Genomic DNA, 17,207 nt, shown 5'->3' with positions numbered 1-17,207 from the left:
GACACAAAAATCAACTAGGAGGAACTTGGAATATGACACAAACCCTCAGCATCCTAGGACGATATTGGGGGTTCCTGAACGGCCGGGCCACAGCCCACACCCCATCGGGGTAGCTCCTACCAAGGGGACAATAAAGGGTATTAGAGCCATGGGGGTCCGTACTTTTTCCATGGAAGTAAATGGCATTTTTTTTTATATGTCACATATGTGAAAACACAAGAATTAAAGGGATTTTTGGGACCAGCATCCTGATGAATTAGGAGAGTGGTGAGGCCGCCCCACCGATCAGTGTACGGATCTGGAACAGCACAGCGCCATAGGCTGCATAGTGGCCGTTGTCAGGTACTGCGGCTCTGCTACCATTCCCTCCTAGAATATGAGCAGCAGCTGCAGTACCAACGAATGGCCACTACCAATGGGACGGCGCTGTGGTGTTCTGGCACCTGTCCCTCGGCAGAGGTCAAACCCCCACCAATCTGAAATGGGGAAATTCCCCTTTAAAGAGGTTGTCCGGGTTCAGAGCTGAACCCGGACATACCTCCATTTTCACCCCGGCAGCCCCCCCCTGACTTCAGCATCGGAGCAGTTCATGCACTAAATCGCGCGGGACAAAGGCATTTTCTGGACATCCGTGGGGCTGCCAGGAAGACCGGTGACGTCACCGGCACTGATGGGTGGGCTTTAGCACTGCCCTAGCCAGTAAAACAGCGCCCATCAGAGCCGATGACATCACCGAACACACCGCCAGGTGGAAGCTTCCGCTCGGCAGTGTTTTATGATAAACAAAAGAGCCCTGGCCCTGCGCGATCTAGTGCATCGGAGCATGAACTGTACTTGCATCTGCCTGTATACTGGTTTTCTGCCTCCTCTGATACACTGTAACAAGCCAGCAGCTGTGTCAGGTCAGGGATAGTATTAGATCTAGTGGGCTACAGATTGGACGGAACGTGACTTTTTTGAATAATTTTGCTGCAAAGTTGCCTGAAGGCGCAGGCGTGCTGCTCCTTTCACCGTCTATAGGGCGTCTGCGCTCATGTGTTTTGAGGATGGGCTCCTTATGACAGGTGCAGAGACCGCGGTCACATGACTGAGGGAGGACCCCCAATCACAGTCATCCTCTTAAAGGGGATTTCCAGTTTTGATAAATAAAGCTAAATAAATGAACCGTGGAGTCGGTTTTCGCTCACCAATAGAAATGAATGGCTCCACGTGCAATCTGCAAAGAAACACGGATCAAAATACGGTCGTGTGCGCGAGGCCTTATTCCATTCATTTCAATGGGGCCGCAAAAAAAAGCGCAGAAAGTCCGCCACGCGCTGTGCACATGCGTATGGCCGTTCTGCCAAAAGATAGAACATGTCCTATACTTGTCCGTTTTGTAGACAAGGATAAGCAATGTTACAATAGATCTTCAAAAAAAAGATAAAAAAAATGCCATACAGAAGTCACCCGCATTATCTTGTGGATCCTGCAAAATACAAACGGCCATGGTTTCTGAAGACGGTGCTAGAGCGCCCCTACAGGCAGCATTTATAACACCCGGTACACAAACCGCGCAAGCGCAGCTAGTTTTCATCCAGCGCATGCGCACAAGGCAGTGTCAATTCATCGCAGCCGCAGTGAGGGACGAGGCGAGTGGGGTGGACCAAGATGGCGTCTGCTACGGCTCCGAACGGCGGCGGAATGGAAGTGGACGACGCTGGTAAGTACCCCCGGAGGTCAGTGAGGCTGGGTGAATGGGAGAGAGGTCGGTTAGGTTCGGAGGTAACGCAGGACCGGAGAGCGGCCCCGTAGGAAGCATGGCTGCTGACCGTGACTGATAGTAACGCTGTGTGCTGGATAGGGTGGGCGGTTTCTGAAATCAGAGCAGTGATTGGTCCAAAGGCTTGTCAGTTAGCTTTGGAGCGGAAGTGACATCACTGTATTCATATATATTTTTTTAATATTGCGCTTTTATTGCGGTTTTTGTGTCACAGGAGCTAAGAGCTGACTGCCCATTATAATGACTATGAAGTGTGGGCTCCCAATGTCCAACTGCCAGACATGAGCCCCCTGTACTTGTACCCGGGGCGACTGTGAGGGGAATAGAAGGTCCCTGCATAAGACGCGATGTGAGAGCAGCTCTGGTTGTGACTGGAGGATGAGACGCGATGTGAGAGCAGCTCTGGGTGTGACTGGAGGCTGAGACGCGATGTGAGAGCAGCTCTGGGTGTGACTGGAGGCTGAGACGCGATGTGAGAGCAGCTCTGGGTGTGACTGGAGGATGAGACGCGATGTGAGAGCAGCTCTGGGTGTGACTGGAGGATGAGACGCGATGTGAGAGCAGCTCTGGGTGTGACTGGAGGATGAGACGCGATGTGAGAGCAGCTCTGGGTGTGACTGGAGGATGAGACGCGATGTGAGAGCAGCTCTGGATGTGACTGGAGGATGAGACGCGATGTGAGAGCAGCTCTGGGTGTGACTGGAGGATGAGACGCGATGTGAGAGCAGCTCTGGGTGTGACTGGAGGATGAGACGCGATGTGAGAGCAGCTCTGGGTGTGACTGGAGGATGAGACGCGATGTGAGAGCAGCTCTGGGTGTGACTGGAGGATGAGACGCGATGTGAGAGCAGCTCTGGGTGTGACTGGAGGATGAGACGCGATGTGAGAGCAGCTCTGGGTGTGACTGGAGGATGAGACGCGATGTGAGAGCAGCTCTGGGTGTGACTGGAGGATGAGACGCGATGTGAGAGCAGCTCTGGGTGTGACTGGAGGATGAGACGCGATGTGAGAGCAGCTCTGGGTGTGACTGGAGGATGAGACGCGATGTGAGAGCAGCTCTGGTTGTGACTGGAGGATGAGACGCGATGTGAGAGCAGCTCTGGTTGTGACTGGAGGATGAGACGCGATGTGAGAGCAGCTCTGGTTGTGACTGGAGGATGAGACGCGATGTGAGAGCAGCTCTGGTTGTGACTGGAGGATGAGACGCGATGTGAGAGCAGCTCTGGTTGTGACTGGAGGATGAGACGCGATGTGAGAGCAGCTCTGGTTGTGACTGGAGGATGAGACGCGATGTGAGAGCAGCTCTGGTTGTGACTGGAGGATGAGACGCGATGTGAGAGCAGCTCTGGTTGTGACTGGAGGATGAGACGCGATGTGAGAGCAGCTCTGGTTGTGACTGGAGGATGAGACGCGATGTGAGAGCAGCTCTGGTTGTGACTGGAGGATGAGACGCGATGTGAGAGCAGCTCTGGTTGTGACTGGAGGATGAGACGCGATGTGAGAGCAGCTCTGGTTGTGACTGGAGGATGAGACGCGATGTGAGAGCAGCTCTGGTTGTGACTGGAGGATGAGACGCGATGTGAGAGCAGCTCTGGTTGTGACTGGAGGATGAGACGCGATGTGAGAGCAGCTCTGGTTGTGACTGGAGGATGAGACGCGATGTGAGAGCAGCTCTGGTTGTGACTGGAGGATGAGACGCGATGTGAGAGCAGCTCTGGTTGTGACTGGAGGATGAGACGCGATGTGAGAGCAGCTCTGGTTGTGACTGGAGGATGAGACGCGATGTGAGAGCAGCTCTGGTTGTGACTGGAGGATGAGACGCGATGTGAGAGCAGCTCTGGTTGTGACTGGAGGATGAGACGCGATGTGAGAGCAGCTCTGGTTGTGACTGGAGGATGAGACGCGATGTGAGAGCAGCTCTGGTTGTGACTGGAGGATGAGACGCGATGTGAGAGCAGCTCTGGTTGTGACTGGAGGATGAGACGCGATGTGAGAGCAGCTCTGGTTGTGACTGGAGGATGAGACGCGATGTGAGAGCAGCTCTGGTTGTGACTGGAGGATGAGACGCGATGTGAGAGCAGCTCTGGTTGTGACTGGAGGATGAGACGCGATGTGAGAGCAGCTCTGGTTGTGACTGGAGGATGAGACGCGATGTGAGAGCAGCTCTGGTTGTGACTGGAGGATGAGACGCGATGTGAGAGCAGCTCTGGTTGTGACTGGAGGATGAGACGCGATGTGAGAGCAGCTCTGGTTGTGACTGGAGGATGAGACGCGATGTGAGAGCAGCTCTGGTTGTGACTGGAGGATGAGACGCGATGTGAGAGCAGCTCTGGTTGTGACTGGAGGATGAGACGCGATGTGAGAGCAGCTCTGGTTGTGACTGGAGGATGAGACGCGATGTGAGAGCAGCTCTGGTTGTGACTGGAGGATGAGACGCGATGTGAGAGCAGCTCTGGTTGTGACTGGAGGATGAGACGCGATGTGAGAGCAGCTCTGGTTGTGACTGGAGGATGAGACGCGATGTGAGAGCAGCTCTGGTTGTGACTGGAGGATGAGACGCGATGTGAGAGCAGCTCTGGTTGTGACTGGAGGATGAGACGCGATGTGAGAGCAGCTCTGGTTGTGACTGGAGGATGAGACGCGATGTGAGAGCAGCTCTGGTTGTGACTGGAGGATGAGACGCGATGTGAGAGCAGCTCTGGTTGTGACTGGAGGATGAGACGCGATGTGAGAGCAGCTCTGGTTGTGACTGGAGGATGAGACGCGATGTGAGAGCAGCTCTGGTTGTGACTGGAGGATGAGACGCGATGTGAGAGCAGCTCTGGTTGTGACTGGAGGATGAGACGCGATGTGAGAGCAGCTCTGGTTGTGACTGGAGGATGAGACGCGATGTGAGAGCAGCTCTGGTTGTGACTGGAGGATGAGACGCGATGTGAGAGCAGCTCTGGTTGTGACTGGAGGATGAGACGCGATGTGAGAGCAGCTCTGGTTGTGACTGGAGGATGAGACGCGATGTGAGAGCAGCTCTGGTTGTGACTGGAGGATGAGACGCGATGTGAGAGCAGCTCTGGTTGTGACTGGAGGATGAGACGCGATGTGAGAGCAGCTCTGGTTGTGACTGGAGGATGAGACTCGATGTGAGAGCAGCTCTGGTTGTGACTGGAGGATGAGACGCGATGTGAGAGCAGCTCTGGTTGTGACTGGAGGATGAGACGCGATGTGAGAGCAGCTCTGGTTGTGACTGGAGGATGAGACGCGATGTGAGAGCAGCTCTGGTTGTGACTGGAGGATGAGACGCGATGTGAGAGCAGCTCTGGTTGTGACTGGAGGATGAGACGCGATGTGAGAGCAGCTCTGGTTGTGACTGGAGGATGAGACGCGATGTGAGAGCAGCTCTGGTTGTGACTGGAGGATGAGACGCGATGTGAGAGCAGCTCTGGTTGTGACTGGAGGATGAGACGCGATGTGAGAGCAGCTCTGGTTGTGACTGGAGGATGAGACGCGATGTGAGAGCAGCTCTGGTTGTGACTGGAGGATGAGACGCGATGTGAGAGCAGCTCTGGTTGTGACTGGAGGATGAGACGCGATGTGAGAGCAGCTCTGGTTGTGACTGGAGGATGAGACGCGATGTGAGAGCAGCTCTGGTTGTGACTGGAGGATGAGACGCGATGTGAGAGCAGCTCTGGTTGTGACTGGAGGATGAGACGCGATGTGAGAGCAGCTCTGGTTGTGACTGGAGGATGAGACGCGATGTGAGAGCAGCTCTGGTTGTGACTGGAGGATGAGACGCGATGTGAGAGCAGCTCTGGTTGTGACTGGAGGATAGGTCAGGTTGGCTGAAGCTTGTGGTGGTTTTTGTCTCCCGGCAGATGTCCCCACCGTCATGGCTCAGGGGGTCACCGGCAGCGTGGCTGTGGCTCTTCACCCCCTGGTGATCCTGAATATCTCCGACCACTGGATCCGAATGAGGTCCCAGGAAGGACGCCCCGTCCAGGGTAAGAGCCGGCACCCCCTCCTCTTGTCACCTGCCACCCGTCACCCGCGCTCAGCTCTCTTCTCCTCCCGCAGTGATAGGGGCGCTCATCGGGAAACAGGAGGGAAGGAACATCGAGGTGATGAACTCCTTCGAGCTTCTGTCCCAGATCACCGAGGAGAAGATCACCATCAACAAGGAGTATTACTACACCAAGGAGGAGCAGTGTAAGTACTACTGCTCCAAGGCGGGGGGGGGCGGCGTGAGTGCCACTACTCCAAGGCGGGGGGCGGCGTGAGTGCCACTACTCCAAGGCGGGGGGCGGCGTGAGTGCCACTACTCCAAGGTGGGGGGGGGGGGGCGTGAGTGCCACTTCTCCAAGGCGGGGGGGGCGTGAGTGCCACTACTCCAAGGCGGGGGGCGGCGTGAGTGCCACTGCTCCAAGGCGGGGGGCGGCGTGAGTGCCACTACTCCAAGGCGGGGGGGCGGCGTGAGTGCCACTACTCCAAGGCGGGGGGCGGCGTGAGTGCCACTACTCCAAGGCGGGGGGCGGCGTGAGTGCCACTACTCCAAGGCGGGGGGCGGCGTGAGTGCCACTGCTCCAAGGCGGGGGGCGGCGTGAGTGCCACTACTCCAAGGCGGGGGGCGGCGTGGGTGCCACTACTCCAAGGCGGGGGGGCGGCGTGAGTGCCACTGCTCCAAGGCGGGGGGCGGCGTGAGTGCCACTGCTCCAAGGCGGGGGGGGGCGTGAGTGCCACTGCTCCAAGGCGGGGGGGGGCGTGAGTGCCACTGCTCCAAGGTGGGGGGGGGCGTGAGTGCCACTACTCCAAGGCGGGGGGGGCGTGAGTGCCACTGCTCCAAGGCGGGGGGGGGGGGGTGAGTGCCACTGCTCCAAGGCGGGGGGCGGCGTGAGTGCCACTGCTCCAAGGCGGGGGGCGGCGTGAGTGCCACTGCTCCAAGGCGGGGGGCGGCGTGAGTGCCACTGCTCCAAGGCGGGGGGGGGCGTGAGTGCCACTGCTCCAAGGCGGGGGGGGGGCGTGAGTGCCACTGCTCCAAGGCGGGGGGGGGCGTGAGTGCCACTACTCCAAGGTGGGGGGGGGGGGGGGGCGTGAGTGCCACTACTCCAAGGTGGGGGGGGGGGGGGGGCGTGAGTGCCACTACTCCAAGGTGTGGGGGGGGGGGGCGTGAGTGCCACTACTCCAAGGTGGGGGGGGGGGGCGTGAGTGCCACTACTCCAAGGCGGGGGGGGGGGGGGCGTGAGTGGCACTGCTCCAAGGCGGGGGGGGGGGGGCGTGAGTGCCACTACTCCAAGGCGGGGGGGGCGTGAGTGCCACTGCTCCAAGGCGGGGGGCGGCGTGAGTGCCACTGCTCCAAGGCGGGGGGGGCGGCGTGAGTGCCACTACTCCAAGGCGGGGGGCGGCGTGAGTGCCACTACTCCAAGGCGGGGGGGCGGCGTGAGTGCCACTACTCCAAGGCGGGGGGGCGGCGTGAGTGCCACTACTCCAAGGCGGGGGGGCGGCGTGAGTGCCACTACTCCAAGGCGGGGGGGCGGCGTGAGTGCCACTACTCCAAGGCGGGGGGCGGCGTGAGTGCCACTACTCCAAGGCGGGGGGCGGCGTGAGTGCCACTACTCCAAGGCGGGGGGCGGCGTGAGTGCCTGCCGGCCAGGTACCTTACACAGTGGCTCTGCTTGCACCATGTCAGTGATTCAGAGTGCAGGACAGTAGGGGGCACCATTTCCACTGCTGCGACCATTAACCACTTATATCCTGCAATCCATGGTACTCCGGGTGCTGTTAGGACGTTGCATATAAACACTGGTACATTCTCGTCAAAAAGTAAAGGCCCCCTGTGTTGCTAAGCAACACCCCAAACATGGGGGTGGCTGCTCAGCGAATACCGGGGTCCCCAGAATCTGTGCTTGACGTTTGGTCTTGTTTTTACTCTGCAGTTAAACAAGTGTTTAAAGACATGGAGTTCCTGGGCTGGTACACAACTGGGGGTCCCCCCGACCCCTCCGACATTCACGTCCACAAACAGGTACCGAAATGCCAATCTGCACATCCAGAGCTGCGCTCACAATTCTGCTGTTTTATACAATAGCTCCATCCACTGCTGCATTCACAATTTCCAAAGCTTTGCTGAGAACTTCTAATGCATATTATTGATAGAGAGACTACTTCTCCCACAATGCACTGCAGTGCAATATGCCGTGTCCAGACATTTAACCAGCAGGGGGCGGCATCCTGAGAGTTACCAGGGAGAGCGCGTGATTAACCCCTTCCTGACATCTGCAATACATGTACAGCGGATGTCAGGTCTTTGAAGGAGTTGTGCCACGAAATATGTTCTCAAAGCATTTGGATCTAAATATTTCTGTAATAGCGCCACCTGCTGTTTGTTCTTTTCCTTATTTTTTATTTTTTTTGTCCACCTCACTGAGGTGGTCGCACATGCTCAGTATAACTCTTCAACTGACCGGAGCCATTCACTTGCTATGGCAGCCTGAGGCCTGACCTGAGACAGGATCGGAATGTAGTGATTATACCATAGGCTGCAGTCTATGGGAGAAGTGATCACACAATCGCATGTTCGAGTCCCCCAGGGGGACAAAAAATAAGTGTGAAAAATATAAAAATTCAGATACCCCCTTTCCTCATTTTAAAAATAATCGCTGCATCCAAAAATAGAGTGATCAAATGTCACAAAATAGTTGCAATAAAAACTACAGATCGCCCTGAAAAAATTGAGCCCGCGCACATAAAGTTATGGATCCAGGAAGACAGGGAGTAAAAGACAAAAAAAAAAACCTGCATCAGGAAGGGGTTAAGCAAGGCGGTGCAGTAGATGCTGTGGTTCTCTGGGTCAGCTGCTGATTCCCTCATTAATATTCATAACTTCTAAGCTCCTCCCCTGTCACTCTCGATCCAGGTATGTGAGATCATCGAGTCACCGCTCTTCCTGAAGTTGAACCCTATGACAAAGCACACTGATGTAAGTACCGGCCGCTGACCCTGGCAGCCCCCCCCCCCCCCCATCATCCTGACCTGTGTGGATAATGCTCTTCTGTCCTCTGCAGCTGCCGGTCAGTGTGTACGAATCAGTGATTGACATCGTGAATGGAGAGGTAAGTACCGGGAGCAGCAGCCACTGAACCAGCAGGTCCTTGTAAGGTCACTATGGTGACCTCCGTCCGCTTATGTCTCCTCAGGCCACCATGCTGCTGGCTGAGCTCCCGTACACCCTCGCCACAGAAGAAGCAGAAAGAATCGGCGTTGACCACGTCGCTCGTATGACGGCCACCGGCAGCGGAGAAAACTCAACAGGTGAGAGATGGAAGTCACGTGGCTGGCAATAAGGCAAAACAACGTGCTGATGTAGAGATCAGACTGCACCACACATGTACATGTAGTCACACTGGATTGTAGACTAAGGAGGAGACCGGGGGATCAGACTGCACCACACATGTACATGTAGTCACACTGGATTGTAGACTGAGGAGGAGAGCGGGGGATCAGACTGCACCACACATGTACATGTAGTCACACTGGATTGTAGACTGAGGAGGAGACCAGAGGGATCAGACTGCACCACACATGTACATGTAGTCACACTGGATTGTAGACTAAGGAGGAGACCAGGGAGATCAGACTGCACCACACATGTACATGTAGTCACACTGGATTGTAGACTAAGGAGGAGACCAGGGAGATCAGACTGCACCACACATGTACATGTAGTCACACTGGATTGTAGACTAAGGAGGAGACCAGGGAGATCAGACTGCACCACACATGTACATGTAGTCACACTGGATTGTAGACTAAGAAGGAGACCAGGGAGATCAGACTGCACCACACATGTACATGTAGTCACACTGGATTGTAGACTGAGGAGGAGACCAGGGAGATCAGACTGCACCACACATGTACATGTAGTCACACTGGATTGTAGACTAAGGAGGAGACCAGGGAGATCAGACTGCACCACACATGTACATGTAGTCACACTGGATTGTAGACTAAGGAGGAGACCAGGGGGATCAGACTGCACCACACATGTACATGTAGTCACACTGGATTGTAGACTAAGAAGGACACTGGGAGAGCAAACTGCATCTGTCAAAGTATTACATGTAATTACACAGGCTTGTAAGCAAAGAAAAAGAGTGGGGATCAGACTGCACCCCTTAAAATATTACATGTAGTCACACTGGCTTGTAGGTTAAGGAGGAGACTGGAGGATCAGACTGTACCACAAAATATTACATGTAATTAGGGTTGTTGCAGGTATCGAAATATCGATACCCAATCAATACTTTTGTCCCGGTATCGATTTGACATTTATCCATACTAGGCTGAGCTACTGTGCACCGTGTTCTCCTCAGCAGCACAGGCGGGAAGAAGTCACTCTCCCCCTCCCCCCTGTGCCGCTGCTGCCAATAAGAAGAGAGAGGGGCGGATTATTAAGTATAAATCACCCCCTTTCCCAATTTTACATATAAAATATAGAAACAATAAATAAATACACACCGCCACGTCCGAAAAGTCTAAACAATTAAAATATTTTAAAAAATCTCCTATGCGGTGAGCGCTGAAACTGCGCGATTCGCCATTTTTTTAAATGCGGAATGCACGCTGCTTTTTGGTGTTTTATTTTTTTCGCGTGGTATCGAGTATCGCAATACTTTGTTATGGTATCGAAATCGAGTCAGAATTTTGGTATCGCAACAAACATTCATGTAATTATCCTGGCTTGTAGACTAAAAGGGAGACTGGGAGGTCACAACACAGAATATTACATGTAGTCACATCGGCTTGTAGATGGAGCAGGTGACTGAGGATCAGATTGCACCCATGTATTACATGTAGTCTCATCGGCTTGTAGATGAAGCGGGTGACTGAGGATCAGATTGCAGCCATGTATTACATGTAGTCTCATCGGCTTGTAGATGAAGCGGGTGACTGAGGATCAGATTGCACCCATGTATTACGTGTAGTCTCATCGGCTTGTAGATGGAGCAGGTGACTGAGGATCAGATTGCACCCATGTATTACATGTAGTCACATCGGCTTGTAGATGGAGCAGGTGACTGAGGATCAGATTGCACCCATGTATTACATGTAGTCACATCGGCTTGTAGATGGAGCAGGTGACTGAGGATCAGATTGCACCCATGTATTACATGTAGTCACATCGGCTTGTAGATGAAGCAGGTGACTGAGGATCAGATTGCACCCATGTATTACATGTAGTCTCATCGGCTTGTAGATGAAGCAGGTGACTGAGGATCAGATTGCACCCATGTATTACATGTAGTCACATCGGCTTGTAGATGAAGCAGGTGACTGAGGATCAGATTGCACCCATGTATTACATGTAGTCACATCGGCTTGTAGATGAAGCGGGTGACTGAGGATCAGATTGCACCCATGTATTACGTGTAGTCACATCGGCTTGTAGATGGAGCAGGTGACTGAGGATCAGATTGCACCCATGTATTACGTGTAGTCACATCGGCTTGTAGATGAAGCAGGTGACTGAGGATCAGATTGCACCCATGTATTACATGTAGTCACATCGGCTTGTAGATGAAGCAGGTGACTGAGGATCAGATTGCACCCATGTATTACATGTAGTCACATCGGCTTGTAGATGAAGCGGGTGACTGAGGATCAGATTGCACCCATGTATTACATGTAGTCACATCGGCTTGTAGATGGAGCAGGTGACTGAGGATCAGATTGCACCCATGTATTACATGTAGTCACATCGGCTTGTAGATGGAGCAGGTGACTGAGGATCAGATTGCACCCATGTATTACATGTAGTCACATCGGCTTGTAGATGGAGCAGGTGACTGAGGATCAGATTGCACCCATGTATTACATGTAGTCACATCGGCTTGTAGATGGAGCGGGTGACTGAGGATCAGATTGCACCCATGTATTACATGTAGTCACATCGGCTTGTAGATGAAGCGGGTGACTGAGGATCAGATTGCACCCATGTATTACATGTAGTCACATCGGCTTGTAGATGAAGCGGGTGACTGAGGATCAGATTGCACCCATGTATTACGTGTAGTCACATCGGCTTGTAGATGAAGCGGGTGACTGAGGATCAGATTGCACCCATGTATTACGTGTAGTCACATCGGCTTGTAGATGAAGCGGGTGACTGAGGATCAGATTGCACCCATGTATTACGTGTAGTCACATCGGCTTGTAGATGAAGCAGGTGACTGAGGATCAGATTGCACCCATGTATTACATGTAGTCACATCGGCTTGTAGATGAAGCGGGTGACTGAGGATCAGATTGCACCCATGTATTACATGTAGTCACAGCGGCTTGTAGATGAAGCAGGTGACTGAGGATCAGATTGCACCCATGTATTACATGTAGTCACATCGGCTTGTAGATGAAGCAGGTGACTGAGGATCAGATTGCACCCATGTATTACATGTAGTCTCATCGGCTTGTAGATGGAGCAGGTGACTGAGGATCAGATTGCACCCATGTATTACATGTAGTCACAGCGGCTTGTAGATGAAGCAGGTGACTGAGGATCAGATTGCACCCATGTATTACATGTAGTCTCATCGGCTTGTAGATGGAGCAGGTGACTGAGGATCAGATTGCACCCATGTATTACATGTAGTCACAGCGGCTTGTAGATGAAGCAGGTGACTGAGGATCAGATTGCACCCATGTATTACATGTAACTACCCTGGCTTGTAGGTTAGGGATGAGACTGAGGGATGGAACTGCACAATAGCTTCTCAAACTTACTACACATATAAAATGTGAAATTCTTGGCTGGGGGCAGTCTAGCGCTGAAGGTTTACCTCTGGTCTTACCTAAAACCATGACAAATCCACCTCTGCTACATCTCACACGAACATTTCAGTAACGTTCTTTAATCTGTCGTTGTAGTGGCAGAACATCTCATTGCTCAGCACAGTGCTATCAAGATGCTGCACAGTAGAGTCCGGCTCATCCTGGAGTATGTGAGAGCGGCTGAAGGAGGTAATGCACAGACCTGGCATCGCTTGTCTTACCTGAAAGCATTACCCTTAATTTCCACAATCTACTTATTTTGTAGGGGAGGTTCCCTTTAACCATGAAATCCTGCGCGAAGCCTCTGCGCTGTGCCACTGCCTCCCCGTACTCAGCACGGATAAGTTCAAGACAGATTTCTATGATGTAAGTATGGCATTCACTTGCCCCCTACTGGTGAGCCGCAGAAATGCACGTGCAGCTAGAGTCACATGACACGAGCCGCTCCTTAGCGCGCAGCTGGAGTCACATGACACGAGCCGCTCCTTAGCGCGCAGCTGGAGTCACATGACACGAGCCGCTCCTTAGCGCGCAGCTGGAGTCACATGACACGAGCCGCTCCTTAGCGCGCAGCTGGAGTCACATGACACGAGCCGCTCCTTAGCGCGCAGCTGGAGTCCCATGACACGAGCCGCTCCTTAGCGTGCAGCTGGAGTCCCATGACACGAGCCGCTCCTTAGCGCGCAGCTGGAGTCCCATGACACGAGCCGCTCCTTAGCGCGCAGCTGGAGTCCCATGACACGAGCCGCTCCTTAGCGCGCAGCTGGAGTCCCATGACACGAGCCGCTCCTTAGCGCGCAGCTGGAGTCCCATGACACGAGCCGCTCCTTAGCGCGCAGCTGGAGTCCCATGACACGAGCCGCTCCTTAGCGCGCAGCTGGAGTCCCATGACACGAGCCGCTCCTTAGCGCGCAGCTGGAGTCCCATGACACGAGCCGCTCCTTAGCGCGCAGCTGGAGTCACATGACTTCCCACTTTTTGTCTTGCCCCCATTACCCCCACAATGCCGATTTAGGGCGGTATTTGCTTAGTGAAGTCCTGTAGCTTTCTAATTAGCTTATATAATTTTATCACCATTTACAAGATCACTGCTTGCTGTCGACAGGTAACGTGTATCAGTCTGAGACCCAGAGAGGATTGTCTAGACTGGATGCAATTGTCACAGCCCATCAGCTTTGAGAAGTATTACATCTGTACGTTTTTTTTTTTGCTGATGGATGTCCCCATTCTCTGACAGCTAGCAGAGGTTTTGGAAATGGTAAAACACAAGCCCTTTAAACAGCTGTGGATGTAGTGTAACCTTGGGTCATTTTGTCCCGGCAGCAATGTAACGACGTGGGGTTAATGTCTTACCTGGGCACCATCACCAAGACCTGCAACACCATGAACCAGTTCGTCAACAAATTCAACATCCTGTACGACCGGCAGGGGATCGGCCGGCGAATGAGAGGCCTCTTCTTCTGAGCCCCGCCCCCCCCAAAACGGACTGTAGTGATCAGGACTGTAATGTTATTGGAAATAAAGATGCTCTAATGGTCACGTGACCTGCGCCCCCCATAATACACACGGTAATGGCGGCAGAGCCAGGATGGTCTCGTTTACTGCGTTACCTGTAGAGGGAAGCGTGTTCTTTCACAAACAGAGGAGTGACTTTTTCCCGAGGATGCCCCATCAAGTCCAGGATCCCCTCATTATTTAACCCATGTCATGCTTGTTTGAGAAATGTTTCTTTATCCCGGGAGGTCTGGGCCCCTGGACAATAAAGATTATGGCCCCCACTGACCCCAGCTTATTTTTCTCTGCACTCACTGAAAAAAAAAAAGAAAGTCTAGTCTAGTGTAACCCAATAAAAAGCCAAAAATGTAGCTGCAGTTTCTGTGCGTGCTGCGAGAGAGGAGAGGGAGCAGCCATAAAACTTCTTAAAATTGAGACACCAAAACTCTTTTCCAGTCCCCAAAGCTTAAATCCAATCCTTAAAGGGGTTATCCAACCACTTGCAACTGATGACCTATTCTCTGGATGATCTAGATCCCCACTGATCAGCTGTTTAGGAAGGGTTGGCACTGCTATAAGCGCCACAGCTTTCTGACGTAGCGACCTGCTGAGATTCATCATGGGGGGGGGGGAGAGATTTTCAAAGTCGGTTTTGCAGGAGTTTGCTTTGCTGTAATTTCACTAAATTTATAAAATGTCACAATGTTTGATAAATTTGGTGCATCTTTAAGGCTACTTTCACACTAGCGTTCGGGGCTCCGCTTGTGAGTTCCGTTTGAAGGGGCTCACAAGCGGCCCCGAACGCGTCCGTACTGCGCTAATGCATTCTGAGTGGAGGCGGATCCGCTCAGAATGCATCAGTCTGGCAGCGTTCAGCCTCTGCTCTGCTCAGCAGGCGGACACCCGAACGCTGCTTGCAGCGTTCGGGTGTCCGCCTGGCCGTGCGGAGGCAAACGGATCCGTCCAGACTTACAATGTAAGTCAATGGGGACGGATCCGTTTGACGTTGACACAATATGGTGCAATTACAAACGGATCCGTCCCCCATTGACTTTCAATGTAAAGTCTGGACGGATCCGTTCAGGCTACTTTCAGACTTAGAATTTTTTTTTAAACTATAATGCAGACGGATCCAAACGTCTGCATTATAGGAGCGGATCCGTCTGAGCAGACATCAGACGGACCCGCTCTGAACCCAAGTGTGAAAGTAGCCTAACCCACCATGATGCACCCGTACGTCATGATCGTTAAAGGGTTGTATGGAGTGGGTTTGCGCTGAGCTTGCTCCATACATGGCAGGTGCTGGCTGTGTAATACTGCATGCACCCACCAGCAGTGACCCGGAACAGAGGGGACTCCAATCCCGGTCATTTACACTGAACAAAAATATAAACACAACACTTTCGTTTTGCTCCCATTTTGCATGAGCTGAACTCAAGTAAGACCCATTACTCTCAAATATTGTTCTTAATCTGTGTCAGTGAGCACTTCTCCTTTGCCGAGATAATGCATCCGACCTCACAGGTGTGGCAGATCAAGGTGCTGATTAGACAGCATGAATATTGCACAGGTGTGCCTTAGACTGCCCACAATAAAAGACCACTCTGAAATGTACACAGTTTTTCCTTACCGGGGGGGGGGGGGGAAACCAGTCAGTATCTGGTGTGGCCACCAATTGCCTCACGCAGTGCAACACATCTCCATCACATAGAGTTGATCAGGTTGTTGATTGTGGCCTGTGGAATGTTGGTCCACTCCTCTTCAATAGCTGTGCGAAGTTGCAGAATATTGGCAGGAACTGGAACACGCTGTCGTATACGCCGAACCAGAGCATCCCAAACATGCTCAATGGGTGACATGTCCGATGAGTATGCTGGCCATGCAAGAACTGGGGTGTTTTCAGCTTCTAGGAATTGTGTACAGATTCTTGCAATATGGGGCCGTGCATTATCATGCTGCAACATGAGGAGATGGTCGTGGATGAACGGCACAACAATGGGCCTCAGGATCTCGTCACGGTATCTCTGTGCATTCAAAATGCCATCAATAAAATGCACTTGTGTTCGTTGTCCATAACATACGCCTGCCCATACCATAACCCCACCGCCACCATGGGCCACTCGATCCACAACGTTGACGTCAGCAAACCGCTCACCCACACACTGTCTGCCATCTGCCCTGAACAGTGAAAACCGGGACTCATCCGTGAACGGAACGCCTCTCCAACGTGCCAGATGCCTTTGAATGTGAGCATTTGCCCACTCAAGTCGGTTACGACGACTAACTGCAGTCAGGTCCAGACCCCGATGAGGACGACGAGCATGCAGATGAGCTTCCCTGAGACTGTTTCTGACAGTTTGCACAGAAACTCTTTGGTTATGCAAACTGATTATTGCTGCAGCTGTCCGGGTGGCTGGTCTCAGACGATCATGGAGGTGAACATGCTGGATGTGGAGGTCCTGGGCTGGTGTGGTTACACGTGGTCTGCGGTTGTGAGGCAGGTTGGATGTACTGCCAAATTCTCTGAAGCGCCTTTGGAGACGGCTTATGGTAGAGAAATGAACATTTATTGCACGGGCAACAGCTCTGGTAGACATTCCTGCAGTCAGCATGCCAATCGCACGCTCCCTCAAACACTGCGACATCTGTGGCATTGTGCTGTGTGATCAAACTGCACATTTCAGAGTGGCCTTTTATTGTGGGCAGTCTAAGGCACACCTGTGCAATATTCATGCTGTCTAATCAGCACCTTGATATGCCACACCTGTGAGGTGGGATGGATTATGTCGGCAAAGGAGAAGTGCTCACTAACACAGATTTAGACAGATTTGTGAACAATATTTGAGAGTAATGGGTCTTTTGTGTATGTAGAAAATGTTTCAGATCTTTGAGTTCAGCTCATGCAAAATGAGAGCAAAACCAAAAGTGTTGCGTTTATATTTTTGTTCAGTGTAATACCCTCAGATGGCACAGTCAATAGCAACCCGCAGGGTTAGACAGAGGGCAGGGCTCCCTCTGCCTTTTGTTTGGAGACCCCTGGTGAAATCATAGGGTTCTGATCGGTTGGTATCACAGCCTGGGACCTGTAAAAAACCCAGAGACTGCATTAGTAATCTATTACTGTCCATGCACCTGT

The 17,207-nt window shown here is 52.7% G+C and overlaps 1 protein-coding gene across 1 annotated transcript; it reads left to right on the top strand.

Moving 5' to 3' along the window:
* Positions 1-1,564: 1,564 nt before the first annotated feature.
* COPS6 (COP9 signalosome subunit 6) lies at positions 1,565-14,359 on the top strand. The gene is made up of 10 exons (XM_040415172.1): positions 1,565-1,702; positions 5,632-5,757; positions 5,831-5,962; positions 7,687-7,775; positions 8,667-8,729; positions 8,815-8,862; positions 8,947-9,061; positions 12,674-12,766; positions 12,843-12,943; positions 13,901-14,359. The coding sequence occupies exons 1-10, from the start codon at positions 1,651-1,653 to the stop codon at positions 14,039-14,041; spliced, it is 960 nt and encodes a 319-aa protein (XP_040271106.1). The 5' UTR covers positions 1,565-1,650; the 3' UTR covers positions 14,042-14,359.
* The last annotated feature ends 2,848 nt before the right edge of the window (positions 14,360-17,207 follow it).

Source organism: Bufo bufo, chromosome 1 (assembly GCF_905171765.1).
Source record: "Bufo bufo chromosome 1, aBufBuf1.1, whole genome shotgun sequence".
Taxonomy (NCBI): Eukaryota; Metazoa; Chordata; class Amphibia; order Anura; family Bufonidae; genus Bufo; species Bufo bufo.
The sequence above is the reverse complement of the archived record's forward strand: the minus strand, read 5'-3'. Positions and strand labels throughout refer to the sequence as shown.

Excerpts from the sequence above, each read along its gene's own strand:
- COPS6 (XM_040415172.1), top strand. The coding sequence starts at position 1,651 with ATGGCGTCTGCTACGGCTCCGAACGGCGGCGGAATGGAAGTGGACGAC. Across the intron at positions 7,776-8,666 it reads ACATTCACGTCCACAAACAG|GTATGTGAGATCATCGAGTC; the intron begins GTACCGAAATGC and ends CTCTCGATCCAG. Across the intron at positions 8,730-8,814 it reads CTATGACAAAGCACACTGAT|CTGCCGGTCAGTGTGTACGA; the intron begins GTAAGTACCGGC and ends TGTCCTCTGCAG.